The sequence below is a fragment of the Geotrypetes seraphini genome, chromosome 2 (genome assembly GCF_902459505.1).
Source record: "Geotrypetes seraphini chromosome 2, aGeoSer1.1, whole genome shotgun sequence".
NCBI lineage: Eukaryota > Metazoa > Chordata > Amphibia > Gymnophiona > Dermophiidae > Geotrypetes > Geotrypetes seraphini.
The window spans coordinates 391,507,787-391,528,727 of record NC_047085.1 but is presented as its reverse complement, the minus strand read 5'-3'; the positions used below and the strand labels follow the sequence as shown (position 1 = coordinate 391,528,727).

General features: G+C 48.5%; 2 protein-coding genes across 18 annotated transcripts in view; one reads left to right on the top strand and one right to left on the bottom strand.

Moving 5' to 3' along the window:
• Nucleotides 1-11,757, bottom strand: part of HNRNPA2B1 (heterogeneous nuclear ribonucleoprotein A2/B1) — a 206,296-nt gene extending 194,539 nt beyond the window's left edge. For 6 of the 13 annotated variants that reach the window (XM_033930792.1, XM_033930794.1, XM_033930795.1 and 3 more), the window contains exon 1: nucleotides 11,641-11,755. In XM_033930792.1, coding sequence (XP_033786683.1) covers nucleotides 11,641-11,658 — 18 coding nt within the window. In that variant the 5' untranslated portion in view covers nucleotides 11,659-11,755. The other 7 variants (XM_033930799.1, XM_033930801.1, XM_033930797.1 and 4 more) reach the window with 5 other exon arrangements.
• Nucleotides 11,758-12,204: 447 nt separating this feature from the next.
• Nucleotides 12,205-20,941, top strand: part of CBX3 (chromobox 3) — a 47,837-nt gene continuing 39,100 nt past the window's right edge. The window contains exons 1-2 of one of the 5 annotated variants that reach the window (XM_033930806.1): nucleotides 12,221-12,351; nucleotides 14,074-14,093. In XM_033930806.1, the coding sequence (XP_033786697.1) occupies nucleotides 14,091-14,093 (3 nt within the window). In that variant the 5' untranslated portion in view covers nucleotides 12,221-12,351; nucleotides 14,074-14,090. The other 4 variants (XM_033930809.1, XM_033930807.1, XM_033930808.1 and 1 more) reach the window with 4 other exon arrangements.

The window sequence follows — 20,941 nt, the reverse complement described above, 5'->3', positions numbered from 1 at the left end:
CAAACCTCGGACACGGTACCGTCCGGTACTTGGGACTCCATTTTAGACGGGACGGCAGTTACCGCATACGGGGTCTCCAAGTTTCTAAGAAAAGCCTGCCGGAGCACCGGGTTCAAGGGGAGCCGAAGAGACTCCTGGGGCGGAGAAGGCAAGTCCATTTCTTCCAAAAACTCCTTCGAGTATTTGGAGTCAGATTGGAGGACCAAATTGAGCGCCCGCCCCATATCCTGAACGAACCTCGAGAATGAAGAACGAGCCTCGGCCCGGTTGTCCGGAGGGGTAGCCGAACGAGACCCGCGGGCAGCTGAAAAGAAGGGTGACGTCTCGCGAGAGTAGCGAGACTCACGTCCAACCTCCTGCTCCGAGCCCCAAGAGAACGCGCCGGGGTCAAGGACCGACGGTGCCCCGAGGACTCCCGTGGGGAAGACCGAGGGGTGGGAGGCACCGAAGCTCTCCGACGTCTCGGAGACGTGACCCTGGACTCGCCCGGGGAACCCTTCGAAAGCAAGGGGGCCCGGGCCCCCAACTGAGGAGGCGATAAGAGCAACTGAGGGTTAGAGAGAGACAGCTCAGAAACCCGAAGGGCCCCAACAGCGTGGACAGCCGGGGAAAGACCCCGCCTCGGGGGGAGGGGGGAATCCCGGTCACGCTTCGACAAGCGCCGAGGCGAGGTCGAAGGGCGCTTCGACCTCAGGCCGCCCAAGGGCGAAGAACGACCCGACGCTCGGATTCTGAAGAAGAGAGACCCCGGGAGCGGTGCACCTTGCCCCGAGCGGCCCCAACACCATGCTCAGGCTGATCCGGCTCCTGCGAGGCAGGCTACAGGTGGGCCAACGCCGAAGAAAGTTCCAAGGAGATCAAAGCCCGGAGTATGTCCTGGAACACAGGCACCGCCATCAAGGACGGTAGCTCCGAGGACGCAGTGCATTTCACCGAGGGCGATCTCGACACCGAGTATTCCCGCGGGGTGGAAGCACGCACAGAAGGTTTGGAGGACTTAGAGGAGGCCAAGGGCGGGGCACCTCCCCCATGTACAGCTGGAGTCCCCGAAGATGGCTTCTTCGCTGGCGTCGAACCTGAGGAAGGAAGCGGGGACTTACCTGGAGCTGAAGCCTTCAAGGTCAAGGCCGAGGGCTTGGACGTCGAGGACAGCCAAGGCGGGGCTGAGGTCAAAGCCGGGGCCGACGTCGAGGCCAGGACCGAGGCCTGCTCAACCACAAACAGGTCCACCATGTGAATGCGACGGCAGTGGAGAGCCCGGGATTGAAAAGTCGCGCACCGGGGACACGAATCCGTAGGGTGATCAGCCCCCAAGCACAAAATGCACCACCGATGAGAATCGGTGATCGACAGCAGCCGATCACTCCGGGTGCACTTCTTGAAACCGGACAAGGGCCGGGACATGAAAAAGAAGGCCGCGGCCCAACGAGGCCATAGCAACTCGGGAGCCCCTGGATGCCGAACGAGCAAAAAAAAAAAAAAATTTTTTTTTTTTTGGATAGCTGGAACAAAAACAAAACCGCACAGCGACTCCAAAGAAAATAACAAAGCCACGGTGCTAGAAGGCACTTCACATGGAAAAACACAATAACAGGGCTTCTGGCTCCGCGGAAACTTTAGAACCGAGGACCACGAGGTAGGGATATGCCCTCTTGTGGAGCGGGAAGGCATGCACATGCGTGGTGCAGCATAGCAAACTTGAATCTTCAATCAAGTTTGCTTGAAAAGCTGTCTGCGTCGGGGCTCTGTGGATGACGTCACCCACATGTGAGAATATGCTGCCTGCTTGTCCTGGGATAATTATATGACCTTGCGGGCCAGAGTTTGACACGTCTGCTGTAGATAGATGATGCGGCGGCAGAGGAAAGGCGCTGGCAGGGCTGGCCGCAAGGAACCTGTTCACAGCGTTGCCTCTGCCTGTCAACTGCCTCTGCTCTTGAAGACCAAGAGGTTATGTCTGATCTTCACTGGGGTGGGGTTGGTAGGAGGGGAAATGGATACTAGACTGCAAGTTGGGGAAGAGAGAGGAAGCGATATGGATGATATAACTGCAGGGGAAGAAACATGGATGCTGCACTGCAAGTCGAGGGAGGGGATATGGATGCTACACAGCATGTGTGTGTGTGTGGGGGGGTGTAGATAAGGGAACATGGACGCCAGACCTGAAAGGTGAGGCAAGGGGATAGGACATGGATGCTGGACTTGTAAGTAGAGGGGAAAGGAGATGAGAAGGAAACCCAGGCCAGAAAGGGGGTTGAGAAGGAAGAGATGCTTGACCTTATAGAGAGGGGAGAGAGATGCCAGACAATGGTAGGGGAGGGATTCAGGGTGCAAGCAAGAGAAGTGGTGGATGGGATGAGAAAGGAAGAGTGACCAAGACCAGAAAGGGAATGGGAAGGGATTCTTAGTCAGTGAAGAGAGATGCCAGAATTCGGGGGCCAAGGAAGGGATTCAGGGTGCAAGTGAGTGTGATGGGATTTAGAGAGACAGAAGTTGGATTGGAGTGAGAGAGGGAACTGAGGAGGCTGGAACCTAAGGAGGGAAAAAGTCAAAGGAATGTCAGGTCTCAGGATAGAATACTAAGCAACACTACATAAACTGTGCAGAATTTTCAAAATTTTTGCACAGAATTCCGCCAGAAGTAACTAGTCCACCAGGAAATACACACACACGAATGGCTATTTTGCCAAGCTAGCAAATGCTGTTACTGACAAAACCTAATGTTTGATATAACAGTTAGCCCCTGCTATTGTCATTTACTACGGAGTAATAAATTTAAAAAGAAGACCTTCCCTAATAGTAGGCCCTGCTCAATCCCTATCAGGATTTAAAAGCAGTTTTCTTGGCCAAATCCTCCTCCAATTTTGTAATTTATATTTTATTGAAATATATGACTATATGAATCTAAGCAACATAAAATTTAAACATCATGGAGAAAGACACCTGTACAATAAATTTTAAGGACTACATCCTTATTTAACACTCTTTAGAAGTCCACTCAATGCTTTTGAACATATGGACTCAACAGCTTTAACAAAATACAATGACAAATCTACATAAACCACAAATTTTATAACAGCTGTAATAATTTTTCAATATCAGAAAAAGACTTACAGCTCAATACTGTACTCATTTGTCCCTAACTTATCTAATGCATCAATTTATTTATTTATTCCATTTTCTATACCCTTCTCCCAGGAGAGCTCAGAAAGCACAGTTACTTACCGAAACAGGTGTTATCCAGGGACAGCAGGCATATATTCTCACATGTGGGTGACGTCATCTACGGAGCCCCAGCGCGGACAGCTTTTCAAGCAAACTTGATTGAAGTTTCAAGTTTGCTATGCTGCACCACGCATGTGCATGCCTTCTTGTCCTCTAGAGGGCGCATCCCCACCTCGTGGTCCTCAGTTCCATAGCCAGCAAAGAAGCCATCCCCGGGGAGGAGGGCGGGTTGTGAGAATATCTGCCTGCTGTCCCTGGATAACACCTGTTACGGTAAGTAACTGTGCTTTATCCCAGGACAAGCAGGCATGATATTCTCACATGTGGGTGACCTCCAAGCCAACCAAAAAAGGGCAGGTGGGAGGATGGCAATTTAGGAAAACAGGTTACGCAAAACCGACTGACCAAACCGGCCGTCGCTTCTGGACAACGTATCCAGACAGTAGTGGGCGGTGAAAGTATGAACCGAAGACCAAGTGGCAGCCTTGCAGATGTCACCGGAGTAGACCGGAGGAAAGCAACAGAAGCTGCCATCGCTCGGACCTTATGTCCCGTGACCCGACCATGCAACTCGAGACCAGCCTGAGCGTAGCAAAAGGAAATACAAGCAGCCAACCAGTTGGACAAGGTGCGCTTGGAAACAGGACGTCCCAATCGATTAGGATCAAAGGACAAAAATAATTGAGGAACCTTCCGATGAGACTCAGTGCGTTGAAGATAAAAAGCCAACGCCCTCTTACAGTCAAGCGTATGAAGTGCCGCCTCCCCCGAGTGAGAGTGGGGCTTCGGAAAAAACACCGGAAGAACAATGGACTGATTGAGGTGGAAATCAGACACAACCTTAGGTAAAAATTTAGGATGGGTGCGAAGAACCACCTTGTCATGATGGAACACAGTAAAGGGCGGGTCCGCAACCAAAGCCTGCAGTTCGCTAATCCGCCGAGCGGACGTGAGTGCAAGCAAAAAGATCACCTTCCAAGTGAGAAACTTAAGATGAGATTTGTCAATAGGCTCGAAAGGAGGTTTCATCAGTTGAGCCAAAACCACATTAAGATCCCAAACTACAGGAGGAGGTTTCAAAGGAGGATTAACATTCACTAGACCCCTCATGAAACGAACCACCAGAGGATGAAGAGAGAGAGACCGACCCTCGAGATGTCGATGGAAAGCAGCAATCGCACTGAGATGCACCCTAATGGAAGTCGTCTTCAGCCCAGACCTGGACAAATGCAACAAATATTCCAGAACCGAAGACACCGGAACCGAACTCGGATCCAGATGGTTCGAGGAACACCAGGAAGAAAATCTGGTCCACTTCTGAGAGTAACAAAGCCTAGTTGAGACCTTGCGCGAGGCTTCCAGAACCTCCCTCACAGACTGAGAAACCTGTGAAGTCATGGGGAAAGGAACCAAGCCGTCAGATGTAAAGACTGAAGATTGGGATGCAACAGCGAACCCCGACTCTGAGACAGCAGAGGGAAAAACAGGCAGAAGCAGAGGCTCCCTGACACTGAGTTAAAGGAGCAGGGAGAACCAGTGCTGACGAGGCCAACGAGGCGCAATGAGAATCATCGTGGCACTGGACGACTTGAGATGAACCAGCGTCCTCAAGATCAGAGGAAAAGGAGGAAACGCATAAAGGAACCTCCCCCCCCCCCGTCGAGAAGAAAGGCATCTGCCTCGAGACAGTCCGGTGCGTACATCCGAGAACAATAGAGGAGCAGTTTGTGAGTCTCCGGGGAGGCAAACAGATTCACCTGAGGAGTCCCCCAGCGATCGAAGACCTTGTGCAGAACTCAGGAGTTTAGCGACCACTCGTGTGGCTGGAGAAGACGACTGAGTTTGTCGGCCAGATAATTCTTCTCTCCCTGAATGTAAACCGCCCGCTGGAAGATGTTCTGGGAGACCGCCCATTCCCAAAGGCGCAGGGCTTCCCGGCACAGAGCCCAAGAGCCCGTTCCCCCTTGTTTGTTCACATAATACATGGCCACCTGGTTGTCCATCTGCACGAGAACTACCTGATCGTGCAGGAGGTGGCAGAACGCTCGAGCAGCCAGGAAAATGGCACGAAGTTCTAAAACATTGATGTGACAACTCCGGTCCTCTGCCGACCATAGACCTTGAGTCCGTAGACCGTCCAGATGAGCTCCCCACGCGTACTCCGAAGAGTCCGTGGTCAGGACCTTGCGATGCGGAGGAACGAGAAAGAGCAAACCCCAGGAAAGATTGGAAGAGTTGGTCCACCAACGGAGCGAGCGTCTCAAGGAAGGAGTCACAGTTATAGGGGAGGAGACAGGGTCCCGATCCTGACGCCACTGGGAGGCCAAGGTCCACTGAGGAAGCCTCAGGTGCAAACGGGCGAACGGAGTGACATGGACCGTTGACGCCATGTGGCCCAGCAGTACCATCAGGCGCTGCGCCGAAACTGAGGGTAGCAGCGAAACCTGTCGACTTAAGCGAAGCAGGGCCTCCAACCGTGGCGGGGGGAGGAACGAACGAAGGCGAACCGTGTCCAGCACGGCCCCGATAAACTGAAGGGATTGAGCCGGGCACAACTGAGACTTGGGGAAGTTCACTTTGAACCCCAGACGTTGAAGGAAGATGATAGTCTGACGGGTCGCTGAAATAACCCCTTCCTTGCAGGACGCCTTGATCAATCAATCGTCCAGGTAGGGGAAGACCTGCAGCCCCCGAGATCTCAGGGCTGCCGCGACCACCACCATACACTTCGTGAAGACTCGAGGGGACGAAGCCAGCCCAAAGGGGAGGACCCGATACTGGAGGTGCAACCCCCCCCACCTGAAACCTGAGGAACTTGCAGAAGGCGGGATGCACCGGAACATGAGTATATGCCTCCTTCAGGTCCAATGAGCACATCCAGTCCCCCGATTCCAACAGAGGGTACAGGACTGGAAGGGACAACATACGGAACTTCTCCCGGATAAGGAACTTGTTGAGCCTCCGGAGGTCCTGAATGGGGCGCAAGTCCCCAGTCTTCTTCGGGACCAAAAAGTAACGGGTTAAAACCCCCGTCCCCTTTGGTCGGGGGGCACTGGCTCTACCGCCCGGAGACTCAACAAGGACCTGGCTTCTGACAGGAGAAGAGGAAGCTGGTCTCGACAGCCAAGAGAAGCCCCCGGCGGATGTTCTGGCGGCAAGGCTAAGAAGTTTAGCGAGTAACCCTCGGAGATGATCCGGAGCACCCAAGCGTCCAACGTGATCTCGGCCCAGGCTGGAAGAAAGGCCTGCAATCGACCCCCGATAGGAAGGGGATCCTTTGACAGTGCGGAGGGAGCACGCCCCCAACCGCGCATCACGTCAAAAAGACGGAGTCGGCTTAGAAGCCCCTTGTGCCTGAGGCTTTGGTTGGGACGCTCTGCCCTGCTGAGGGGGACGCCGGGGCGGAGGCCTCGAGAAAGCCGGCGTAGACTTCTGCGGGTATCGCCGCGGAGGAGGTCTAAACGGCTTCTGCGGCGGGGCCCGGAGGTTTAGGACGGACCAATGAGGCGATAGAGCGCTCATGTTCCGACAAGCGTTTGGTCGCCGCCATCAAGGACTCATCGAACAACTCGGAGCCCACACATGGAAGATTGGCCAGACGTTCTTGCAAGTTCTGGTCCATATCCAGGGTACGAAGCCATGCGAGACAGCGCATCGCCACCGCAAAGGCGGATACACGAGAGGCCAACTCAAACGCGTCGTAAACTGCGTGAAAAAGGTAGAGACGCAGCTGGGACAAATTGGCCATAAAGGTACCAAAATCCCCCTTATGGGAATCCGGCAGGACCCCATAATACCTGGGCAACGCCTTCACCATCTGCCTTAAATAGGATGAGAAGGTGAATGCGTAATTAAGGACCCTGGCCGCCATCATGGAGTTGGAATAGAGGCGACGACTAAACTTGTCCAGGGTCCGACCCTCCCACCCGGGGGGGACCGCTGAAGACCCTAGACGGCTGGGACTTCTTCAACGCCGACTCCACCAGCAAAGACTGGTGGGACAGCTGCGCTTTATTGAAGCCCTTGCAAGGGACTGTGCGATACTTAGACTCCATCTTTGATGGAACTGCTGTGACTGTAAGAGGGGAGTCCAAGTTCCTCAGGAAGGTCTGGTGGAGAACCTTGTTGAGAGGCAGCCGAGGAGTCTCTCTAGGGGGAGAGGGCAAATCCTGCTCCTCCAAAAATTCCTTCGTGTAATGCGAACCTGACGCCAGATCAAGGTCCAAAGCCCTCCCCATATCAAGCACAAATCTCGAAAAGGAGGAGGGCTTCGAAGGCGGAGAGGGAGATCGAGAAATCCTCGTCGCCAAGAAGGAAGGGGAAGCCTCACGGGAGTAACGAGGTTCCTTACCCGTGCCAGACCCCGAACCCCAAGAAGCCGCACCAAGCGACCTCGACGGGGTCGGGGACCGCCCACGCCCCGAGGAACCCCTGCGGGAAGTCACCGGGGTATGGGGCACCGAGGCACGTCCCTTTCGTCTCGGCGAAGAATCCCTCGAGCGCTCAACCTCGGAGGAGCGGAAAAGCCTTGGATTATCGAGGCGGAGCTCCGAGACACGTACCGTCTCAGCCCCGGTCGGCGAGGAGCGACCGTGCCTCCGAGGAGACCCGCGGAAACGCTTGGGCTTCCTTGGCCGGCGCTTCGCCCGAGGCCGACCCGAGGAGCCCCGGGAGGACCTCGACGAGGAAGAGATCCTCCGAACTCTCCGCACCTTGTCCCGAGGCCGCACACTCCGATCCGGTTGGTCGACCGAGGTCGAGGGCAAGGTCGGGGTTGAGGCCGGAGCCACCCCGGGGGCCGAAGTCGAGGGCACCGAGACCGAGGCCGCCGAAGCCGGGGCACTCGGGGCCAAAGCCGGCTGCAGGTGCGCTAAGGCGCTGGACAGCTCCGAGGCAATGAGGGCACGGAGTAAGTCCTGAAACACCGGGACCCCCATCATGGCCGGTAGATCCGGGGCCGACGGGTGCTCCCTTGAGGGCGACCTCGGTCTCGAGTATTCCCTCGGGGCACCCGACTTCGACGCTCGGGGCGGGGTTGAGGACGACCCACCCGCCCCCGTTGAGGATCCCGAGGATAGCTTCTTCGAAGTTGGAGCTGAGGAAGGAAGAGAGGACTTACCTCCTGTCGACTTCGAGGTTGAGGACGCCGGCTTCGAGGAAGCAGAATGCCTCGGCAAGGCCGAGGGAGTCGAGGCCGAGGTCAAGGCCGGGGCCGAAGCCGAGGCCGACGTCGAGGCCCGCTCCACGGGGTCGACAGCAAAGAGCTCCATTCTGGCACGACGGCGGCGGAGAGATCTAGGCTGAAAACCTGGGACAGGAATCGGTGGGGTGCTCGGGACCCAGGCAAAGTAAGCACCACCGGTGTTGATCGGTGAGAGAGAGAGTAGCCGATCGCACCGGGTGCACTTTTTAAAGCCCATCAAAGGACGGGACATGAAACCGAAAAACGGCCGGGAACGGAACGAGGTCCCGCGGCCGCGGCTACCGGGAGCCGAACGAAAATCTGTGGGGGGGGGGGGGGGGGGGGTTTTCGACGAGAACCGAACACACAAATAAAATAATAAAGAAAACAAGCACAGCGACCGAGAAAAACGACTCAGACGCGGTGTCAGAAGGCACAAAAAAGAGAGCACAATTTCCACAGGGCTTCTGGCTCCGCGGAAAAAACTGAACTGAGGACCACGAGGTGGGGATGCGCCCTCTAGAGGACAAGAAGGCATGCACATGCGTGGTGCAGCATAGCAAACTTGAAACTTCAATCAAGTTTGCTTGAAAAGCTGTCTGCGCTGGGGCTCCGTAGATGACGTCACCCACATGTGAGAATATCATGCCTGCTTGTTCTGGGATAACGGTTTACATGAGTTTTATTGACAAAACTAGATTTAGAGACATCAAATTACTTAACAATCAATCCTTGGTTTAAAGACCCCACCCCTTTGTTTTTGGTCATCAAGATAGCAAGTTTCAATAAAATGGCTTGAACCAGTCCTTATACCCACTGGATCCAAGAGTTGGGGCCCCATTATTTCAAACATAGGGCTGTTTTCCCACATTGTGGGTCTCCATTTTATCTTATACCCAGCAGCAGTCAGTGAAAGTTCTCCTTTCACTGAAAACCTATGAAGATTACATGCACACTGACACACAAAACCCTATATATACTAACTGCTGTTCAATGCTTAGGATAAGTGGGAGAGTAGGAAAAAGAATGAGGGTGGAAAGAGATGTAGGTCTCATCTCAGATTATATGTATTCAATTTGTGTACCAGGTAAAAGAAAGCACCACCTTAATACAATAATTTTGTTTCAGGTAAAAATCAAAATGAAAGTGACCTTAGTAGTGTTTGTTAACAGGCAATTGTTTAAAATGCTTATACACTTGAAAAAAAAATTGCTTAGCACACAAGTCACAGTTTAACTTTTTTTTTAACTAATGTAGAGAATTCAATTTTTTGAGTCCAGTAGCAAAAACAGAACTCCTGACTGTATTGGGGGTTAAACAAGGGATGGGGAAGACTCAGCAGATAGGGTTTTTTTTTTGGAGGGGGGGGGATACTTTCTGGAAAGCAGTACACAACAATGTTTCCCAAATAGGGCACCTAAAAACGCAGGGCACGTGTTCCTATTAAAAGAACTCCCACTGCCGTCTGTCTGTAAATGAACTTTCCTCAGAAAGAAACCAGTGAGATGTATGGGAACATAATGCTCGTTTTGTGTGGGTGGGAAGGGAGGGTTTGCAAAAGTGGTTAGTTATCAAAAACCACTGGCAATGATTAGTAATAATATGACCTTTCAAAATTAGTGAAAACAAGGTTATCTGACTTGGCGAAGTGTTGTTATTGTAGGTCGATTCTGAAATATAGTACTGTACCGGAATAAGATTCTGCATAGACGAATTACGGCAGCATCACAACAGTGACACCTGGCGATCAAGCTAAGTGCTCAAATTCACGAAGCTCAAATTCCAAGGTCCAAAAAGCCGAGTTAAAGGCAAGCGGTAAAAGAAAATACTCCTGAGCCCTCCTCCCCCCCCCCCCGGTTAACACTGCATCCAAATAAATTGAAAAGCAATATCAACACACCATGAAAATATGTGTATGGGTTGTTGTTGTTTTTTACCCGATATTCCTGTTAAAATGTACATGTCAACTTTTATTAACATAAGCTACTTAAAATCGTTCACCCCAACATATAACATTTAGACGTCTTTTTTCTAGGCAGTAATTACGAGCTTTTGATATAAGATACAAACCAGCACTAAATCGTACCTTTAGGGGCAGGCTGTTGGCTTGGAATACCAAGTTTGTTACGGTAAGTACGCTTAAAAAATATTAAACGCTTTGCTACACAACCTTGAGTTTTTACTTTTGCTAGAATGTAAACATTTCGGGGAGTCTCAGTCGAAAAGCGATTAATTATATTAATATAAGAAACAAACGGCTTTCGGGCCACAGATGTCTAGCAACATTATCAGTATAGATATATATTGCGCATATCTAAATGAGAGAAAAAAAGGGGAATTTGATGCTCCCGATCAAAAGAATTAGTCTACAAAATAACTGGTACAAGGGGGAGGGGGTAGCGAACCACTACCTACAAGCTTCATAAAGTATCTCTACTGAAAGCCGGTTGCGGCAAAAATGGCGGACGCAAAGAAGAAAGAAAACTATAGGGAACGCGCGAGACTACTCATGGCCCGACATTACGAGAGAGAAACGAAGCCTACGGCAACCGATACCTTAACCCGGATAGAATATTTTCCGTCCGAGACAATAAGGAAGGGAAAAAAAAGCGTTACTAGGAAGACCACAATTCAACTACGAACAGCACTTTAGCCAGCTCCACGTGCAAGACGGAAACGCAATAAACGCCCTAAAACCAGAGTTTCTTGGGCTAAAGGTTGCAGAAAATATCATACATTTTCTACAGCTCACAGAGGATCACCCACTCATTAATTTTGAATAGAGAATTAATGGCGCCGCCTGGAGCCATGAAGAAAATAAACAGAACTAATCATCTTATATAATAAGTTAGGTGGCCTCTTAGTAAGACCTATACTTATTTCTTTAAAACAAAGAATGTAAATGTGATTTAAAGCATTAGCTGCAAATACAGACAGCAAGAACGACAACATGTCAACCATAACGTCGCACATCCTAAGCGCCAACCCCTGCGCTCTACATTACTAAGAATAATCAATCTTGTTTTTCTTACCTCCATCTCTGCACACCCAAAGAAAAATTGTTTAAATGTATTTTGGGTTTTGTTTTGTTAAAAACAAAAATAACAATTGATATGAGAATAAATATTTTTCTACGCGACTTTCTTTAAGCTCTGGTGGGGCCGTTAACTCTTCCACCACACCGTCACAGCCAGTAAGCGTAAGGCACTCCTTTCTGGAACTTTCCTTCTTACCAACGTCTCTCGCCACATCCCTCCGAGGTGACGTCAGACACACTACGTAACCATCCCAAAGTACGCCGCTAACGTGATGGAAACCCCATCCAAATGAACGAGCAGCTAGTAGAGATTTCCTTATTCGTGTATTATCGCTGGCGTAAATTACACAAAGCTATTCTTGTAGCGTAGTTAGACAAGCTCCGCCTACTTTTGTGGCCCACCATTGGATACATTTAAAGACAGCCACAAGTTCTATAAATAAAGGAACACGTTACGTTTTTTGCAGTTTATTTGAAATAACGATGAAAAATGTTTTTTTGTTAACGTATTTCTACTTTACGTTTTTAGCATATCCTCTCCTTTGTTTCAGGGGAACTCTCTTTAAACTGACCCAAAACCTTATAAAATAGATCCTAACACACAGAACCCCGAACGTTAGGTTGACGTCACAATAGAAGGCAAAAATTTGAAAAGAGCTCAATGGAGATCGTTGGCGGGCTTGGGGGTGGAGGGAAACAGAAGCATTCTATTGTTCTACTGCGAACATTTAGGTTTTTCCTCTGCTCCTCCTCCTGAGGCGCGCGCCGTGATAAGCGGTGGCTCTTTTTTTTTTTTTTTTTGGCGCGTGAGCTAAGAGAAAATAAGTGGGAGTTACGTAGGTTGAGCGCGCGCGGTCGCCGACATTTCTTTTTTTCAGCGACAAAGCGTACCGCGTGCAGCGCCGGGGTAAGTTCGTATATGAAGTTATGATTTAAGCTTTTGTTACTTAGAAGAGTTCTTAGACTCGTGCTAATGGGCGTCGGCTTTGGCCGGATGTGCTCTTGGAGCGGGGGAATACCTGTAGAGACGTATTTTTATTGAAGGCCTCGGTGGCAAGCTGCAATATAAAAATGGTATCTGCATTACAGATTTAAAGGGTGTGAGGTGGGCAGAAAAGAAGTCCAGCTTCCTTATTCTTTTTCGCTTATATCATTTCTTTAAAAGTGTAGCCTTGTTTATATTGTAGGCTTTCTACTGCAATTTCTAGCACGTCGAGGGGTGGGAGAAAAAGCTGCTGCTAAAAATCTATGTTTGTATTTATAATCTTTGCGTGCGGTTTGTGTTTGGAACCATAGATGTAGCGAGAGTTGCGGGTGGAGGTTGTGCGTGAGTATAGCTCTAATGCATTTTTTTACTTATATTTTGCATCCCGTTTTTGTACTGTCCCTTAGATAGGGATAAGCTGGTTGTTGGATAGAGGTAGGTTGAGACGCTACGGGGTAGAAGGTGTTGGGGCTGCAAGACGGGCCAATTCGTTAAGTTGTGAATGCTTGGCTTTTGTGGGGTACATTATAGATGATTCGCTGAGGATGCCCTAATCCTCGGTTGGAGGATGTATTGGACATCCTGGAGTATATGATCCTGGCTGACCCTAAAGGCAGTAAGATGGTGCTCGTTTTTCGTGTTGTCTTCAGCGAAATCGGAGTGCGTTTCTGCAAAAAGAAAAAAAAAATTCGCTTTATCTTTACTTAATAATTAAAGGATTGTTACATCGGTCACGTGCGTGCACGTTCCCCTAGGCGTATTAGGGCGCCAGCTGGCCCAGATAAGTTCACCTTTATGTACTCCTTTTAACCTCGAACTTTTCATGCAGGGCTCGGTCACGGTACTATTGACCGGACCCGTTATCGGGCCTTATTTTTCGCCTCGTTCGCCCTATGCTGCTGAGGCGTGTTTTTTTTTTTTTTTTGCACGGTAAGTAGAGTTAAAGATGGCGCTGGAGACTGGGTAAATTCACTACTTTCCTGATGTAAGGAAGGAGAGCATTCACGCTTTAAGAGATTTGTGAGGAGCTAAGATGCAAACTACAGAAAAGTATGATTTATGTTTACTGCTTTCTCATTTCTTTTATATGCTTTTTTATTGTGCTTTTTGAATTGACTTAGTGATGTTAGTTTATTTGTTGTAAACGGAGATGAGGCTAAATGTGAGTATATTATATTCAATGTGTTTTTTTTCTAAGCCATCATCCTTCCTAAAAGCTAAGTTCACATTCTTTAAGTAGCTGGTGGAGTGGAGGAATAGCATAATGGATATAGTGCAGCAGCATGGAATTCGATTACCACTGCAACTAACTCATTGTGACTCTTGGCAAGTCACTTAATCCTCTATTGCCCCAGATCTACCTGTGTATATAATCTGTAGTTTTTATTTTTTCCACAAAAAGGTAGTACAGTATATCATATCTTCTTAGTTCTTAACCATTGTTTATATAGCCTAGTTTGCTATAGGAAAACTGATCTTCTACGATCATCCTAGTTTTCCTGATTAATTTACATTTGCTAAAAATAGTGGTGGTTTTCAGCAGTTTAATTAAATCTCCTATCAGAGCATTTTTTTGTAGCTATCCTGTTATTGCTTATTACTTGTGATCACTAGATGGTTTAAATGTTCTGCTTTTTTCTATAGGAAGAAGGCCTGATAAGATGGTATTTGAACTTTAGCAATATGCCAAGCAAATCAAATCCCTAAAGGAGAAGAAAGATTCCACTTAAGATCCAAAAAAAAGAAAAGTTAAAGGAAATGAGAGAGAATGAACAAGGAGTGCCAGAGATGCTCTAGCTAAGAAGCAGCAGTGTGCAACCAGGATACTAGTTAACACTTTTGCATTGTTTGTCCCTCTAATGATATGCTTATTAACAGAGTGGGAAGTCTTCAGAGAAGCTATATAGTTGGGAAAACATTTTATTAATAACTTCTATTTCAGTTTGTATCAGTTTGGTCAATTTTTACCAGATGTTTTGTCTTCCTCTCAAAACTTCTTCCTTTAATTCTGCCCTTTCCTTTGCTTCTCCATTTTCTCTCCCTGAAAATATTTTCTATAGTTGGACAGTGACAGAATTTATGTCCAGCTACAATAGCATTCCCTCTATGTATGAAGACTATATGGATATACTCTATAGTAGGGTTACCCTACAGTCTTCCATTCAGCATGGTCAGGAAGAAGCTGCTTGCAGACAAATTTTCAGGAAGGACTGAGTACAATAGATAATATGGTTGGGTATATAAGAGTATCCCAGAGTTAAAATCCAGAAACATGGCATCCCCTTGCTGCAGTGTACAAAACAATGTAGCTTACATAAAGATGATTGTAATTCAGTTATCCAAAATGCTCAATGTGGCCTTGTGCTCCATAGGGCTGTCAGGAGTCAATAATACAACGTGTTTTTAGTATATAACAAAATGTGCAAAACAAAAATGTATATAAAGTAAAAATATATATAGGTTAAAAACCTTAATCTTAAACGTTCATGGTATATGGGAACTAGTTAGAAAGATGTGCACAGACATGCTTTTTACATCAAAGACCCCTTTTACAAAGCCACAAGAGTTATTCTCCTGCTGCAATTGCACTGAAGCCCATGCATTGAATGGACTTCAGTGCATTTGCTATGGGGAAATCTCTACTGTGGCTGTGTAAAAGAAGTTCTAAGAGGATGAAGGTTTAAAAAAAGACCCAATTTTTATAGATTTGTTAAACATACAAAGTGTAAGAATGAATTGGAAGACTTGTACATAAGCATACCTGTTAGCTTTAAAAGCATTTATGAATTGCAATTCTATTGTGACACATTCTTGAACCTAGGGGTGGTCAATCCATTCCCATCAGAATTCTTGTAGAGGGCCTCATTAGCATTCTTTTGCTCTCTGGGCTGTCCTCCAATTCCTCAGTTGTCTCTACAAGCGACATGGTAGGAGCCTGTCTTTTCTGCTCTTGTTTATTTTTCCATTAAATTTGGATTTTGCTTACCATTGCAAGACTTTTTGGTGCTGCAAAGTATCCCATTCTTGGGTCATCTGTCTGCAGGAGAGTGCAGCTTCACTTGGACAGCGTGCGCTAACATTCCGGGAGCAAGGCTTACCCCAGGTCCTGTTTGCAGTGGGATTGAGTGCAGGTTGAGTGGCTTTGTGGTAGTTTCCAGAATTAGGGCAACCTGCTTTACTCCACCCCAACTGCGTACACAAGGTTCCGATGTGGGTTGAGTTCTCTGGACGGTAGTTAGGCCCAAGAGGCAGTCTGAAGAGACGAGCGGTCCAGATTATAGACTTGTGTGAGACAGTCGTTCTCCCTGTAAGCTGTCTACAGCTTCATCACAAGAAGCCTCCACCATGTAGCATGTGAGTAGAAAGCTGACCGCCTTTAAATAAAAATTTTTTTGGGGGGGGAGGAGAATCTTTAAAAGTGGAGATAGATATAGAAATTTTATTTTTTGTGTATTTTGGGATTAGAGCCAGGGTCCCTAACCTCTAAAATCCCCCAAATCGCTAGTTTTTAGACCCAAGTGTAGCTCTTGCGTACCGTTTCTGCCACTAAAATTGCTTCTGTGGTTGCCATCTAGATTTCCTGATTTAAAAACAAAAGCTTCTATCTGCCTCAAAAACACCTTGATTTTGATCAGACAGGTGTGGTGAACTCCTTTTGGATTCATGCCAGATCCGTGCTGAATGGCTGTCTGAGGATTGTCTGTGTCCCATTTGTTGCAGGAGCTGCTGGTTTAGCCGCCTCTAGTCCCTTGGGAGTATTAGAAACATAGAAATAGACGGCAGATAAGGGCCCACGGCCCATCTAGTCTGCCCACCTTAATGTCCCTCCCCTACCTTTGCTCTGTGAATAGATCCCATGTGCCGATCCCATTTGGCCTTAAAATCAGGCACGCTGCTGGCCTCAATCACCTGTAGTGGAAGACTATTCCAGCGATCAACCACTCTTTCAGTGAAAAAGAATTTCCTGTTGTCACCTCGTAGTTTCCCGCCCCTGATTTTCAACGGATGCCCTCTTGTTGTCGTGGGACCCTTGAAAAAGAAGATATCTTCCTCCTCCTCGATGCGGCCCGTAAGATACTTGAACGTTTCGATCATGTCCCCCCTCTCTCTGCGCTCCTCGAGCGAGTATAGCTGTAATTTGTCAAGCCGTTTTTCGTATGGTAGATCCTTGAGTCCCGAGATCATCCGGGTGGCCATTCTTTGCACCGACTCCAGTCTCAGCACATCCTTGCGATAATGCGGCCTCCAGAATTGCACACAGTATTCCAGGTGGGGCCTCACCATGGATCTATACAATGGCATAATGACTTCTGCCTTACGACTGACGAAACCCCTTCGTATGCAGCCCATGATTTGTCTTGCCTTGGACGAAGCCTGCTCCACTTGATTGGCAGACTTCATGTCCTCACTGACGATTACCCCCAAGTCTCGTTCTGCTACCGTTTTTGCTAGGATCTCGCCATTAAGGGTATAAGACTTGCATGGATTCTGGCTGCCCAGGTGCATAACTTTGCATTTTTTGGCATTGAAGTTGAGTTGCCATGTCCTAGACCATCGCTCCAGTAGGAGTAGGTCGTGCATCATGTTGGGCACTGAATCTTCGTCTGTTGTGCATTTGCCCACTACATTACTCAGTTTGGCGTCATCGGCGAATAATGTTATTTTACCTCGAAGCCCTTCTGCCAAGTCTCTTATAAAGATGTTGAATAGGATTGGGCCCAAGACTGAGCCCTGTGGTACTCCACTAATCACCTCCATCATTTCGGAGGGGGTGCCGTTCACCACCACCCTTTGGAGCCTACCTCCAAGCCAGCTCCCAACCCATTTCGTCAATGTGTCACCTAATCCTATAGAACTCATCTTGCTCAGTAACCTGCGGTGTGGTACGCTATCGAATGCTTTGCTAAAGTCCAGGTACACGATGTCCAGGGACTCCCCAATATCCAGCTTCCCCGTTACCCAGTCAAAGAAGCTGATCAGGTTGGATTGGCAGGATCTCCCCTTAGTAAATCCATGTTGTCGGGGATCCCGTAGATTCTCCTGATCCAGGATCTTATCTAATTGGTGTTTGATTAGAGTTTCCATTAGTTTGCTCACTATCGATGTTAGACTCACTGGTCTGTAGTTTGCTGTCTCCATCTTTGAGCCTTTCTTGTGGAGTGGAATGACGTTAGCCGTCCTCCAGTCCAATGGGACGCTGCCTGTACTAAGGGAGAGGTTGAAGAGCGTGGACAGTGGCTCCGCCAAGACATCACTCAGCTCCCTAAGCACCCTGGGGTGCAGGTTGTCCGGCCCCATTGCTTTGTTTACCTTGAGCTTTGACAGCTCACCGTAGACACTGCTGGGCGTAAACTCAAAGTTACTAAACGGGTCAACTGAGCCAACCCTTGTCTGTAGCTGAGGGCCGAGCCCTGGCGCTTCTCGGGTGAAGACTGAGCAGAAGTATTCATTTAATAGTTGGGCTTTTTCCGAATCCTTTTCCACATAGTCTCCGTCTGGTTTCCTAAGACGTACAATCCCGCCTGAGTTTTTTCTTCTATCACTGATATACCTGAAGAAGGATTTATCTCCCTTCTGGATGTTCTTTGCTAGAGACTCCTCCATGAGGAATTTAGCCTCCCTGACTGCTGTTTTGACGGCTTTTGATTTGTCCAGGTAGTCTGCTCTAGAGTCCTGCTTCCCTGATTGTTTGTAAGAGATGAATGCTTTTTTCTTCTCCTTGATCAGGTCTGAGATCTCCGCAGTAAACCACTGTGGCTTATTGTTCCTTCGCCGTTTACTTACTGATTTTACATAGCGGTTTGTTGCTTCTTGTATGGTTGCTTTCAAAGTCGACCACATGTCTTCCACGTTATCGGTTTCTTCTTGGCTTTGTAGCGCCTGGTGAACGAAGTCTCCTATTTCTTTGAAATTTGTGTCCTTGAATTAGTGCCCAGATGGTGCAAGGGCAGGCAGCTTTGAGCCAGGGAGCAGTGCAACTGTGTCCCCATTGAAGCACAGCCGTACTGCTGCTGCAAACCCCCAGAAAGGAGCTTGGGAGTGTCCACTGGGGCCATCTGGAAGCCCTGGACAGGGGCTTCCCCTGAATTTACCAATATGATGATTGAATCTTTTGCTTAGGTATCTGACCTGAGGGAAGCTCAGGGGAAGATAAAGCAGGTGTACTCGAGGCTAAAGGCGATCCAAACGAGGACAGTCTGAGACTCAAGGTTGGAGTCGTGGAAGCAGGAGGACCCTCGCTGGAAGGTGGGACCGAGGCAGCACTCGAGGTCGAGGGTGTCACTGAAGAGTCCAACCTGAAGAGTTTCTCCTCTAAAACCTAACAACGTTTTAAGGGCTAAAGGTTGAAGAGTAGCACAGCACTCGCACTACTTAGGATTATGGTGAAGCCCAAGGCACTTGAGGCAACAGCGGTGTGGGTCCGTGAGAGAAATCGCAATCTGGCACTGGCTACACTTTTTAAGCCCATGACTGGCCAGGACATAGGAGGGAAGATAGCCGCTGCAAAGCCTAGCCCACCAGTCAGTCAACAAAGAAAAATAAAATAAGTTTTTTTTTTTTTTTTTAAAGGAAAATAAAGAAAGTAACAGCGATTCGTGACTAAAAAGAACACCAACTGCGGTGAGAGAAGACATGAAATGAATGAAGTTCAACACAGAGTGTCAAAGTACAGACTTCTCGGCTTCACAGAAAGCGAAGTTACTTACCTGTAACAGGAGTTCTCCGTGGACAGCAGGATAAGTCAGCCACACTTTTGGTGACGTCGTCTACGTTCCCAATTCGGAATTGCTCTCCCAGAGCTCAGGTGAGGCTTTTGGGAGCCTCATCTGAGCATGTGCAGGTAGCCGTATATATACCTGTTCTGGCCCTCACTAATCCAGCGATTCCCCTAGCTTGAGTCTTATTGCAGTGTCGCCCATAGGGGAGGAGGGAGGGTCAGTGTGGCTGACTTATCCTGCTGTCCACGGAGAACTCCCGTTACAGGTAAGTAACTTCGCTTTCTCCATGGACAAGCAGTATAAGTCAGCCCCACTTTTGGTGACTCTCCAGCTGCGGGGTGTAAGAGGACGGGGTCCCCGTCGGGGATGGTCCCCTCTGCATCCATGCTACCTCGCTGTGGTAGGGTGAGGCTGCATAAATGTCAGGTAAGGGACAGAGACAAAACCCCAGTTACTGAAACCAGTCAGGTTATGCGTTGTAAACAATAGGAACTTTATGTTGGTCCTTGGAACTGGACCAACATTCCCTTTTTTTTTTTTTTTTTTTTAAATCTCAATAACAGATAGCGATTATAACAAATATATATCACCAATGTGGTGTTTGAGTAACACCTTTTTTTTTTGGATTGTGCAAAAAGCAAACTGTGCAAATTGTGCCAACATGGCAGAATATAAGCTGTCTAACAATCTCTTCTATCTGCTTCAGATAGTCCTGTTCAGCTAGTCCAGGTATTGGTGTCTTTTGCTGTGTCCGTTTTGGTCACCATTCGTAGTATGTTGAGACCAGAGTCATTGGAGGTCTGTTTTCGGGCAATCCAGGCAATAGTGTCTGGTGAAGGTGTGTGGGGTAGACCATGTGGCTGCTCTGCACATGTCCTGAAGTGGCATGTTGCTGAGGTTTGCCAATGTTGTGGCCATGGCTCTTAGTTGGTGTGCTCGTAGCAGGAGATAATGCAGTTTGAGATCCAGTTGGATATAGTGCGTTTCCCCACTGGTGTTCCTAGCTTTTGGGGGTCAAAGGAGACAAATAGTTGTACTGCCTTTCGCCAGGGTTGCATTCGTTGAATGTATAGGCGAAGTGCACGGGTGCAGTCCAAGGTGTGTAGGAGGAGTTCCATGCTGTTGGTATGTGGTCCTGGGCAGAAGGAGGGGAGCACTATCTATTGGTTTACATGGAAAGGTGAGACTACCTTAGGTAGGAACCTTGGGTGAGTTCTCAGCACTGCATGATCATGAAGGATCTGTGTGTATGGTGGGTATGTCACCAGGGCCTGTAGCTCGCTGATGCGCCTTGCTGATGTGATGGCAGTGAGAAAGACTACTTTCCAGGTGAGGAATTTGATTGGTGCATCCTCCAATGGCTTGAAAGGGTGCGCTGTTAACCTGCAGAGGATGATGCCAAGGTCCCACGCTGGTGTTGGGTGGCGTACCGTGGGGTGCAGGTTTATAAGCCCTTTATGAACTTGGGCACTAGTGGGTGTGTGGCTAGGGTCCTGTCCTCGATGCGGTTGTGGAATGCTGATATAGCGCTCAAGTGGACCCTTATGGAAGATGTTTTCAGGCCTGCTGTGGATAAGTCAAGTAAGTATTGGAGTACTGCTGGGACCTGGCAGGTGAGTGGATCTTCTCCTTTCGAGACACACCATATGTGGAATCTTTTCCACTTGAGCCTGTATGATTTCCTAGTTGCCGGGTGTCTGGCTGCTACCAGTACTTCAGTCACCCCGGTTGACATGTGGAAAGGGTCCATGATTAGCCTTTCAACATCCATGCTGTCAGTGCTAATGTTTTCA